At 39.6% G+C, this 13,459-nt stretch overlaps 1 protein-coding gene across 3 annotated transcripts in view; it reads left to right on the top strand.

The window, feature by feature from the left end:
- The first annotated feature begins 7,504 nt into the window (after positions 1-7,504).
- CDK8 (cyclin dependent kinase 8) overlaps positions 7,505-13,459 on the top strand; it is a 107,403-nt gene continuing 101,448 nt past the window's right edge. For all 3 annotated transcript variants that reach the window (XM_069467435.1, XM_069467436.1, XM_069467437.1), the window contains exon 1: positions 7,505-8,140. In XM_069467435.1, coding sequence (XP_069323536.1) covers positions 8,013-8,140 — 128 coding nt within the window. In that variant the 5' untranslated portion in view covers positions 7,505-8,012. The remainder of the gene's footprint in view (positions 8,141-13,459) is intronic.

Below are 13,459 nucleotides of genomic sequence, written 5' to 3' on the forward strand. Positions count from 1 at the left end.
CATGGAAACAAATAGCCCCAGGTATCCAGTATCAGGCAGTTGCAGAGGTGACCTCACCATGTTTATGTGCGATAGAAAGAGACCTATGTGGCTCACAGGAGAGATCCATGTTTGTACTGGAACCAGCCAGAAAAGACTTGGCTTTCCTGGTGATTGGAGTAACACAGTCCAGCTAGATGGAAGGCAAAACATACTAGAACAAGAAGCCAGAGTAATATATTAAGCTTTGAAAAACTGAACATGAAATTAACTGTGTTCCCAAAGATTACCTGCTACACTCTTGTGTAGCAAAATATATTTTGAATTGAAAAATATAAAGTAATATGCTTATTTTTTAAAAAGGTGTCCCCTACAGTAAAAAGGACACAATTATAGTACTGAATATTATTTTTAAAGAGGTAATACCTCCTTAACACTAACAGAATGTGAAAGCAGAATTCATCAACAACAGATCTGAGAGATTTTCAGTTAGGGATGTCCTTAACAGTCACAGTAATGGGAATCTATTAGCTAAGAAAAGGAGAAATCATTTTTAACCTATTACTTATGATTTCAGCTTTTACTTAGTATGTGTCTGATGGTAGTTTCTTGCTACAGACATTAAGGAAGCAAGGAATGAGGCTAGGTATTTATTTTTTAATTATCTTGCAAAAAATTAAATTAAAAAATTTCCAGCTAGTTATTATAATGTAAAAGGGGAAATTCTGTCCTCATTTCATTCCTTACCCAGCTTAAATGTCATGGTCTGTCACTTTAACTACTGTCCTGCCAATAATCCTAACCTTTCTCATCCCATTTTCTTTTCATCACACCCAGCTGGCAAGGCCCCAACCCTGGATGAATCCAACAGCTGTCTTTGCCCTGCTTCCACCTGGGCTGTTGAGTGCTGGTGATGAAAATTGCACAACAGAGCAAATAGATATTGCTATGAATGCATGGCCGCACCTGCAAATGGGCCCGGCACATTGGCTACAAGTCCTGTGATGATGCCCTGCCAGCAGCGATCTCTCCCATTCTGCCTTAAGGATTACTTTAAACCAGCAGTCTTTTCAGACATGCATGCATCATTTCTCTCTTTCTACTCCTTCAATGATTCACAGCAGGTGAACTTTTCTTCTACTTTACAGAGAAAACCAAAGCCATTTGAAAAGAAACTGCTTCAACTTTCACCAGATCTACAAATTTATATGCATCCATACGTGGGATAGATTGAAAAACATGGCCACAATAATTTGCACTTCTTACTTTCAAGAATTGGAGTCTGTTTGCTCATTCCTTGAATCTGGGCTGGTTTTGTGACTTGCTTTAACCAAAAGGATGTGGTGGAAGTGACGTGTGAGTTCCAAAATACAGGCCTCAAGAGACCTTACCACTTTCACCTTTGTCCTTTTAGAACATGCTCACACCATGTAAAGAAATTTGAGCATGATTACCAAAAGATCATGCCCAGAGAGAGGCCCAGCCAAGAGCCAGCACCAAGACCAGGAACATGCAACTGAGGTCATCTTAGACGCCCCCAGCCAAATTTGCACCAAAAGAAGGTCATGGTCATTGTTTGGTGGTCTGCTACTGGACTGGTCCACTGCAGCTTTCTAAATCTGGCAAAACCATTACATCTGAGAAGTCTGCTCAGCAAATTCATGAGATGCACTGAAAACTGCAACACCTGCAGCTGGCATTGGTCAACAGAAAGGGCCCAATTCTTCTCCACGACAACACCCGACTGCACGTTGCACAACCAACACTTCAAAAGTTGAACAAATTGGGCTATGAAATTTTGCCTCATCAGCCAGATTTTACTAGACCTCTTGCCAACTGACTACCACTTCTTCAAGCATCTCGACAACCTTTTGCAAGCAAAATGCTTCCACAACCAGCAGGATGCAGAACATGCTTTCCAAGAGTTCATTGAATCCCAAAGCATGGATTTTTAGGCTACAAGAATAACAAACTTATTTCTCATTGGCAAAAATGTGTTGATTGTAATGATTCCTATTATGATTAATAAGGATGTGTTTGATCCCAGTTATAATGATTTAAAATTCATGGTCCAAAACTGAAATTACTTTTGCAGCAAACTAATAGACTCCTTGTTCCATTTCCGTACTTCTAACTCATTCTTCAACCCAATGCAGACTGGCTTTGACTCTCTTTTCACCACCACAACTACCCTTGGTAGTGACAAAAATCATCTATATATCAACGAATCATGCATTCTCAGTGGGGAAACATTGCCCATAGTGGGCAAAAGGTGGTTCTTTAGGGGTCAAAAAAATCTTAAGATATTACAATGGTTTGTGGCCCTCCAAAGTGCCACAGGACATAAACAGATATACAGAATATCTGTGGCATTAATATTTCATGGGGGTGGATAATTAGGAAAAATAGTATAACCATGATCCTCAGGGCAAATAATTTTAAAATAAGTTGAGAAACACTAATACATTTAACACCATGATCTTTATCTTGCTTGACTTCTTGGCAGCATCAACACTATTGACCATCCCTCCTTTTCAAAACGCTTTTGTGGCCTCACAGCCCCTGATTTCCCAAATAACCCTCTGACCTTCTCCTCTCAGTCTCCCTCTCTGGCTCCTCTTCTACTCAGCCCTTGTTCTTTTCTCACTGTAATGTGCTTTGCAGGCAATCTAATCAACTCTTGTAGCTAGTGATTTCCAAATTCTTACCAGCCCTGACCTTTCCTTTAAGCTTCAGACTCCCACATCCACCTGTCCACTAGATGTATTCACTTAGATTTCTGAGGCATCTCATGTTTGACATACCCAAAATGGAATTATCACTTTTTTCTCCTAAACTTGTTCCTCTCAAAGTCTTCCCCATCTCAGTAAGTAGCAACGTCCTTAGGAGTCATCTTAATTCCTTCCTTTTCCTTACTTCCCATCCAACTGATTGGCAAGTCCTATATATCACTATCTCTACATCTATCTATCTATCCAGCCTCCTATAAGCATTCTTCACATAGCAGCTAGGATATTCTTTTTAAAGCATAAATCACATCTGGTCACTCCCTTTCTTACAACTTTCCAATAACTTCCTATTGCCCTAAAAATAAAATCCCTTACTATGGTCTAAAAAGCCCCATCCTCACACAATTTCCCCTCTTACTCATTACCCTCTTGTCACAGAGGGCTTCTTCCTGTTCCTTCCTTCCTAGCTTCAGGCCTTTGCACTTGCCGTTTGTCTGATCTGCTTGGACAACTCAGCCCTCTCATCATAGCAGCTTTTGCTCCTCAACACTCAGGTCTCAGCTTCAGCACCACTTCCTCAGAGAGCCCTTGGTCACCCACCAATCTAAAGTAATTTCCTCCTGGTCCCACTTCCTATCACATTGACCTGTTTTATCTCCTGTGTGACTTCAGGCTTTCTCCCTTCTTCTGCAAGCTGCCTTCCCCCATCTCCCTCGTCCCGCCTAATAAAGAAGCTATCACATTCCTACATGACCCTGCCACTGTGGCCACACTCAGTTGGCCCAGGATGGGCCTAACCCAGCTGCACCAGAGCCTTTCCTGGGATTTTTGAAACTGGAATAGAGAAACAGATTGAATTCTTCACTAATGACAACGCTATCTGATGTAAAATTCAGCGACTGTGAGTGGTCATGTTTCCAGCTGTGTGGAGGAAATGAGTCAACAAAAGTGAATGACACTCATGATGAAGGGAAAAAAGTAGGATATTTTTGAAAGTGTTTTTTGGTTCTGGTTGTTTCTAAGGTCTAAATTATATGCCAGATACTTACAGAATTAGTTGGGAAAATTTCTGCATCAATATTTTCTTTGAAAAATTAAAGAAGTCTACAGGATTGATTAATCTAACTTGCTCTTTCTTGTGTCTAACCCTGTGCTCACGTGTAGATGCTTAGTATGTACTTTTTGATGGTAAAGATGATGAACATGCCAGCTGCAGAATGGGAGGTTAGCTATTTTCCATTGAGAGCATGCTTTGAGACTGAGTGAGAAAACAGAATTCAGAAAGACTATAAAGACTGGAAGTGATCAACTATGAGAAGACCCACTTGGGCTTTTACGTTAATAGATCGTGAAGCACTACATCCTTTTGGAACTACAAAAAGTGCATGTTCTAAGGCAAGATGCTAAAGGTTTTAAAATGACTGTCCCCTATCTTTATTATTATTATGGTCCATTTCAACCTTTATAGAAATCAATCCAATTAAACACATTCTAATGAAATATAGTTATGCAAACTATGTTTGTGGCACTGTAGGAGATACAGAGATGATTAAGGCAGAGACTCGGCCATTAAATTTATTAAGGGGCAGATTTTTTTAAGTATATAAAATAAATGATTAAAATACAAGGGAGTGGTGATGCTTCTAAGTGAGTTGCAAATAAAGTGCAATGATGCTAGGACTAGGGTAGGGTAAAGAAAGGTCATATCCACTTGGAAGAATTAGGGAAGGCTTCATGACCAAGTTAGGCATCTGAGCTGTACCTTGGAGGATGGGCAGGACTGCAAAGGTCAGGGACGGTATGAGGAAGCATCTCGGCCCTTGTGAATAGGACAAAGGCATATTTGGCATGAGCATAAAAAACAATGTGCAGCTAATGAAGGCCTAAGTTAGTAGGGTTGGCAGTAAAACAACCAAATGACTGTCTGCTGGCATCACTAATCATAGAAATTAGGAGGTTCAGGGGACAGGATGGTATGTTTAGTTTCAGAAATTCTGTTTGAGATGATAGCAGAATATTCCCTTAGGTGGTACAGAAGGTAGCTGAAATGCAGGGCTGGTGTTTGGGAGGCATGTTAACACTGGAGATGTTAAATTTACAATGTCAATAAAACCACATTTTATGCAAAGAAGTATAAGCACTATTTGCAACTTGGACCAATGAGGGTCACAGACTCTATAATATCACTTGAGGTCTTCATGGAGCAAAGAGACATGGGATGTTGGTATGACCTGGGGTTGAAAAATCACACTGAAATGACAGCTCTGTGTCCCTGATATGTTCAATTCATTCAAATAATAATTAAGTCCAAACCTCCATCCCTTGATCTACACAAAGTACATTCGAAACACAGGTTCCACTCTTCAAGTTTTTGGAATAGTATATGTGCTACAAGTCCTTCCTAGATCACTGCTTTAGCTCTGGAGGCCACTGCTTATCTGGCATAATTGAGTCTCTAGCTGCAGCTTTCCCTTTTCCTCCAAGCATGGACACAGCTAAGACCAGGCTCATAGCCTGGGGATAGTAGCAGGGAATTAGCACAGGCGCACGCGCATGAGCACACACACACACACACACACACACACACCCCACTTAAAACTGGGTATTAGATGTTACTGTTCCTAAGGCATTAGCCATGCTCCCCTATGAGGGGCCCCTAGTGGATATCTCTTCCTCAGCTACCCATCCTGATACCATGTTACAAGGCCAGCTTACTTCCTACCACCACATTCCTCCAACCTGGAGTCTAGATCTCTAACTCTTACCCTAGCTTCAGAGAGAATAGCAGGCCTTGTTCTTCCCTGGTCCAAGGCCAGCTTCCATTCCTGCTCCAGGTTTATTCACAATCAAGATACTCAGTTCTTTCAGGGAAAATTCTTACCTTCATCCACAGAGTAGAGCCAGCCAAAATGGTACTCAAAAGTACTTTTTTAAAAGTACAAGACCTTCAGTGTTCCAAAACAGCATTTGCAGGTGGTACAGGAAGTGGGAGAAGGGGGACCACTGATGGGGCAGGACCAAGCTGAGTCCCATGCCTCTTGACAACTTTTCCTCCAGGGTGGTGGTTTGATTTCTCAAGACCTATGAGTAAATATGTGGACAAAAAGATATATACCTCAAAAAATGTAAAATATTAATACATTTTTTTCAGACTCTATTCTAAATTCATATTTAGAAAAAAATGTAATTTTTTACGCAAAGGAGTAGTTCTGCTAGAGAGTCACCCAATTTACATCATTGAACCCAAACAAATATCCCATTAATGAAAGCTTATATTTGTTTTGCACTTACTCAAAGCTAGGGTGTTTTCCATTTCCATTTTGCAAAGAAAAAAACCTGAGGCTTCAAGAACACACTGCTAATAAATGGCAAAGCAGAATTCAAACCCAGGCCCATCTAACCGGAGTAAGTATACCCAAATGCTAAATAATATTTAGTATTTTAGGTAAAAACAATTTAATTTAAACCAGTGGTGAAGTCACTAATTTTCTCCAAGGAAATTTATATAAGAGAAAGCCCTTTTGAGGATTTTTCATGAAATGATATCATTATCATCATCCTCTGTACACTGATATTTTTGACATAAACATGTTTATTCATTCATTAACAATTGTTTACTATGCATCATAGTCAACACATAACTTTAGATGTTATAGAAGATGCAAATATGTCTCCCTATAGGATTTTATAATCTAGCAAGGGAGAACATATAAAAACAAAACAGAATTTGATGAGTACCACAGGAAAGGTGGGAAATAAAGTGATATGTGGGTTTAAAAGTGGGAAAGATCATATTCCCATTGGGGAATGTGGTGCTTTAGTGGTAATGATAACAATTGGGAACCGAAAATTAAAAGTAGATGTGCAAATAAGAGGGATGAGACAAAACGAGGCATTACTATTAAGGTACCGGGACTCCTCCAGCAGTTATCTTGCCCACCTTAAAATTATTAACAAACTAGCTGCCATAGATTTAGATCTGTACTATAATCATAGCTAAAAATTGGTGTTCTTATGGGCAGTAGTGCGGAAGGCTGTACTGTACTCAGTGTTCCCTCTAAATGGATGAGAAGCATTTGGATGGTCCCACATTCCCGTCACAAGAGTAACAATGTATAGAAGTAGCATGGACACTCGTCATTGATTCACTTTTTACTGATGTCTATAATGTGCGTCAGTATGTTGATATTATGCAGCCCTTATCAGATTGAGAACGCCAAGAGTACCCCATCTGCTGGCTCATGAGCTGTTTACAAATACCATACAGGCTTTTTTCAATGATAGTGTCCTTTAAAACCTGGAGTTGGAAAGTGGCACAAAATGTGTTTCTAATTCTAATTACAAACTAGCCTCCCACACACGTGAATTTGTTTGGTCAGGTTTATGGCGCAAATCCGACTCTTGCTACGTTGCTGTTAAAAAAAAAAAATTTCCCCAAGTGCTTGAAACCAGTCTCACCTGGGACTACTAATCCCATCATGCATCGGCCCCACACTCCCACCGTGTGGGGTGGAGCCGCAGAAGGGGCGGCACCGCGGCAGCGGCGGCCGAAGCATTCTGGGCATTGTAGTCTGGGGCCCAGCCACGGCTGGGGCTGGTCCACGTGGTGCACTTGGCGGCAGCTTTGGGCAGTGGCTCCGTGGCTCTCTCCACAAGGTCCCCGGGGTGCGGGCGCCAGCAGAGGCAGCCAGCCGCCGCGGGAACGGGCAGGAGGGTGGGCTGTGGGCCGCCCGAGGCTTCGCGACGTTTTTGCGACAGCCACGGCCGTGTTCCGCGAGTGCCCTCCTCCTCGCTCTGAGGAGGTACCGGCTGTTGTGCGGCGCTGCCTTTCTGTTTGAGTGTATGGGAGAGTGAGTGAGTGAGTGAGTGAGAGCGTGCGTGTGAGAGAGGGTGAGGCGTGAGTGTGCGTGTGAGACGAGGAGAGCCCGCCGTGGCCGCCCCGCTGCTCCCCCCGCAGCGGGAGCAGAACGCGCGGCCGGAGAGCCGGCGAGCCGGCGCCCAGGGAGCCCGCGGGGACAAGGGCAGAGACACCCGCTCCCCACCCCCAGCCCTCGTCCCTCGGCTCTCCTTCGCCCGGGGGAACCTCCCTGTCCCTCCTGGCCGGCCTCTGCCCCGCTGCCCCCCTGGATGTCCCCGGCGCTCTCGCGGGGCCTCCTGCTCTTGCCGCATCAGTCGGGCTGGTGCTGCGGCCGGCGGGCATAGAGCGGGCGGGTTCCCGGGGGCTGCGGCTGCCCGTGCTTCCCCGGTCCCCACCCCTGTCCCCCGGCCCCCCGACCCAGCTCCCCGGCCTCGGAGGCTGTGACAATGGACTATGACTTTAAAGTGAAGCTGAGCAGCGAGCGGGAGCGGGTCGAGGACCTGTTTGAATACGAGGGCTGCAAAGTTGGCCGAGGCACTTATGGTCACGTCTACAAAGCCAAGAGGAAAGATGGGTGAGTGTTTGCGTCTGTGCCGGTGTCCACGCTGGGCGGCGCTCCCGCAGGCCGAGGCAGGTAGCCCGGAGGGAGAGCGGGCCGCTGGGGTGCCGGGCTCTGACTTCCTCGAAGCCCGCATCTGTCCCCGCCAGCCTGGTTTGGGGAGGAAGTGGTGTACGAGGGAGTCAAACCCGCAAGAAATCCTGCGTGCCGCATCTGTGTTGTACTGTGGTGGTTAAGAGGGAGAAGGAGCCTCTGTCCCCATGGGCTGTATACTTTTCGAGGATTTTAGTACTGAATTTAAAAAACAATCATTATAAAACGCTAGTTTAAGTGATTTTTTTTTTCCTTTGGTCAATTTATTGTGGTAACCTTCTGGGGATTTCCTCACCCGCCTCTGGAGTGTCATCCATCAGTCTGGAAGGGAAGCTGTGATCCTTTCCCCCACCAGTTTGTGATCCATTTGTTATCAAATTTGGATTTTATTTGGGGGAAAGAAAGCAGCAAGTAAATGTGGTTCTAGAGAGTTCCTCATAGTGATCATCTGCAACGTAAATGTTGCAGTTTCTATTTAGATATCATTAGCTGTGAGTTTTTACATAGAACAATGGGGGTTTGGTGCAGGGTGGGTGGTGGGGAAAAAAGGCAAGTGACAAATAGGGGCTATCTTGTTAAGGCTGTTTCCCCCAAATTTAGCAGCTGGCAATGAACTTTAAATAATCTCTTTGCTTTAAATATTCTTGCTTAGTAACAACTTAATTAAATCTTATGACTGGTAATGCTCCCAATTTAGTTTCTTAATAGGCAAGTGAAGTGTTCATTTTTTTCTTTGTCAGTAGATGAATGTCTTGTAACATTGATAAAAGAGAAAGCAATTCTTAGTTGGGGAGAAAATATATTTTATTAACTCCTTATTTTCCTCTTGTAAAAATGAATGTTGTCTCAGTTGCCTTTAACAAGATAGGAAATTGAAAGATAATGCCAAAGCTTATTATATAATCTTTGGATTTTATTAGAAACAAAGTAGCTTTACTTGAACATCACTGTTAGTTTGGATAGCTGCTATTTAATGTATAAAATAATTACTTTTTTAAAAAATTAGGTAGGAGGATATGTTAAGAACTACATTAGCACTGGAAAAAAAAAAAAAAAAAGAAACCATTCATAAAGCTGAAGTAAGTTCCCAGGCAGTGGGGTGGGGGTGGGGTGGCCATATTTATAAATACTTTAGCATTCTGGATGTTGGAAAAGGAATTGTATGTTTATTCAACATTTTTCTTAGAATTACTGAAATATCTTTCTAAAATAATTTAAAATGGACTCCAAGAGAAAGCTAGTTCTAATGAATTTGGAATGTGTATTTCAGTGCTTTTATGCAACATTAAAACTACAGATATTGGCAAAAGGTAGAGATTTGAAAACTTGATACTCTGGATGCCACATATATTTAAAAGTACTTTTTAGCAGAGTGGATGGATAGTCTGGTGACATTTGAGAAATCAGTGTCTGGAGATACTGCTGACTTGTCTAATTAAATTTATCATTGAAGTTTTACTCTGTAATGACATATATTTTAAAAATTATCCTTGTTGCGATACAATATTTTTCAAAAGCCTTAAGCCATCCCCACATCTCCCAATATTATGTAATTTTGGACATATTCATAAAATCCTCAATCCCTCATGAGATTAGACATTGTAGTACCTTTGACCAATCTGTCATGTTATGTAAAATTCTAATGCCTTTTAATTATTTTTAATCAGTATGAGAAAAGCCAGTTCTGTTTTCATAAATTACCAATTTAGGCTAATAGAATATGCAAATTTGTTTTAATTTGATTTTATGTTTTATTAAAAAACTATAATATTGTATATTGACAGAAGGTACTTTTAAACACGTTTTACATCTCTGGTCAGGTTTTAATTTAGGGTGTTATGAATAATTTGAGAATTATACAATTTAAAATAGGTGAAGGTATGGTGTATAAACATTTCTTAGTCATTGGTGACAGCTAAGAAGTAACATTGTATTTTGGAAAAAAAGAACTTTTTATTGTAATCCTTTGGGTTTGTTTTCCAGCAACCTTTAATGATTCTGTTGATATGATGAACTTTTTTTTTAAATGGATCAAATGTCAAGAGAGTTTTAAAATTACTTAAAACAGTTTTTGTTTTCCAGAGGGAAACAGGGATTTTTTTGGTTTGGCCTCTTTTTTATAACTTCACTCTGGTAAAATACCACATAGTATTTATGAGGTTCTTTTGATCTTATGTCAGTGAAATGTAATTTAATGCATTTTTGTCCTTCTAAAATAAAATTTGTGGCTGTTTAATCTTTTATAAGATGATGATCAAATAATTTGTTTCTAGTATTGATTTACTTTCAAATTAAATTATATATTTTGCAACCGGAATTTCAGAGAACTCAAACAGTAGCACCTTAAAAGGAAACCCCTGAGATTTACAATAACATGAAATAACATAGATGAGCTTTGTTTAGACATATTTTACTATTAAAATGAATGTATATAAATGTTGTATCCCTTCAGTTGTCCAGTGAGCACAGAACATGAATAATGGGCAAAAAAATTTAGACCAGGGGAGTTAGCTTCTTAAATTATTAAGTTTTAGAAAATAAAAAAACTTGAAAGGTAATTTCTTTAAATGAATTAGTAATACTACCCTGCTAGTATACCACACTTATGATGAAATCAGTATTTTAAGGAATGTAGGAAAAGAGGAAATACTTTATTTGAGGCATGATTACATATAGGGAATAAGGGCCTTTTATAATTATGTTAATTTCAGATTATAATAGAGTTTAAATGTACAATACATTTTGGAATTAATTTGTTCTCACTTGTGTCACCATAAATGAAATGAAGAGTGTTCTTTGTGTTCAGACAAACACCAAAAGGGTTCTAGTGGGAAGCAAGGGGAATCATTTTCTTTCTGAGTCAGTTGTGTATCTTCTTTGCAGAATTTAGGCAATCAAACTCATTTTGTTTGAAAGAATGGAAAAGTGTAAGAAAGCAGAAAACAATTTGTGTTTTTAAATTGTAGATTCTCAGTGTAGGCACTAGACATTTGTAGAATTTAAATATCAATTTGGGATAAGACTTTTTTCTCCAAAAAAAAAAAAAAAGTAAAAGGAATTTTCTTGAATAGGGTTTTTAATCTTTTATAATTTCTGTTCAAAAGAACAGATAATATATAATTAAAACTGTGTGTGTGTTAAATATACAGAAAACTGTCTTTGGGGTTCATTTGTGGAAAACCCAGAGATTAGTAGGCAGTGATAATGATAATAATGGCTAAATTATTGAGATGAAGTACTAGGTCCTGGGCAAAGCACTTTATGCTTATCATCTGTTTAATCTTCACAAGAACTATATCAAGTTGATTCTATTATTTTTCAGTTTTATAGGTGAGGACACTGAGGCTTAGGAAGGTTAAGCAAATTTACCGAAGGGTACACGGCTAATTAAATGTCAGCTAGGATTAGAGGATTAGGAGCAGGTTTTTTATTCCAGAGCCCATGCTTTTAACCATTATGCTTTGTATAATTAATAAATAAGTATAAACATAGATGTGGCGTTTGATTTCTAGTGGATCACTCAGGAATCATGAATGCCTTGTCGCGGAACTATTCTTTTCAATAAACTGGTGTGCTTTTTGGATACATTTCGGAAGGGCCCTAGTTTTTTCGAGTGCATGCTATAAAAGTGTGCATGTATATTTATGGGTGTGTCTGTATGTATATACACACACATACTTGTGTATCTGCATATGTATCCACATATGTGTATATAGGACCAAACTTTAATGAAAGGCATTAGGATATAAAAGCTCTTCATCTAGTGGAAAGAGCTCTAAATGAAGGATCTTGGACACCTGAGTTTGAGTTCAAACTCTGCCTCTGATTAGCAGTATAACCTTGGGCAAGTTACTTGCCCGTACAGACCTTGGTTTCTTTGTTTGTAAGGGTAGGGGGTTTTAGTAGATAATTTTTAGGGTCTTTTCTAGTATTATGATTTGAGGAAGTAAAAATTATGAACATAAAATGTAATACTTTCACTAGATTAGGCAAACAACCACTGAAACAAAAATTTTACTAGACAATGGTATATGTCCATATTTTTTAGTCTCATGCTTTAACACTGATTCTCATCCACTGCCAAAAAGAAGTTTGGTAACTCCCAAAGAACCATCTGCTTCTTAACCCAGCATGTCTTATGCTACCTTAGCATTCTTCTATATTTATCTCTTAAGATGTTGGGGTTTTATGGGCTAGTGCCTGCTCTCACTCCCATGAACTATTCATTCATTTGCTGACAGTGGACTCTTCTGATTCAGTCTGCATTGGAACTTTAATTCAGTTTTAATTCTTTATGATCAGAACTTGGTTAGAATCCTTTATTTCCCCAAAGGAATCTAATAGGAACAAGTCAGCATCCCATCACTGTTTTTCCCCTCTGAATATTACTGAACCTTATATGTACGTTTATTTTGATTTAAGTATTTCTTTAGATGTCAGAAAAGTCAAATACAACATGTAATACATTATTTTCTACCACTGGAAATTTGGTATGTTCAATAAGGAATATTCCTTATAACCTTCTAAAAATGTGACAGAAAGGAACAAGCAGAGTATAGTTGGCCCTCTATATCTTCAGATTCTGCATCCATAGGTCCAAACAACTGCAGATTGAAAATATTTGGAGGAAAAAAAAGGATAGTTGCATCTGTATTGAACTTGTACAGACCTTTTTTTTTCTTACTATTCCCTAAAAAATACAGTAGAACAGCTGTTTACATTGTATTAGGTTATTATAAATAATGTAGAGATGATTTAAAGTATACAGGAGGATGTGCATAGGTTATTTATAAATGCTACTACATATTATATAAGAGACTTGAGCATCTGAGGATTTTAGTATGGGGGGCCCTGGAACCAGTCCCCCTGTGGATACCAAGGGACAACTGTATATGCTGTGCATTTCTTATCTACTTGCTGTTGAATGTATGTTCCTTATATATGTATATATTCAGGGCATTCAGATCTACTGTTTAGCCACTTTGAGGTTTCATGCTTGGATCTCATTTTTTAGTAGCAAGACTAGCAAATTAATTCATTTTCAATTTGTTCTCATGAGTTATCACTGTCATTGTCTTTCAGCATTTGAGGAAATCCATTTATTCATTCATTCAACAAATATTTATTGGATCCTTCTATGTGCCAAGCACTATCCAAGGTATTGGGAACGGAAAGATGAATAAAATATTCCATTATTTGAGTAGATATCTATTGGAGAAACAAACATGTAAAGAAACTGTT

This window comes from Eulemur rufifrons, chromosome 4, assembly GCF_041146395.1.
Source record: "Eulemur rufifrons isolate Redbay chromosome 4, OSU_ERuf_1, whole genome shotgun sequence".
NCBI classification, from domain to species: Eukaryota; Metazoa; Chordata; class Mammalia; order Primates; family Lemuridae; genus Eulemur; species Eulemur rufifrons.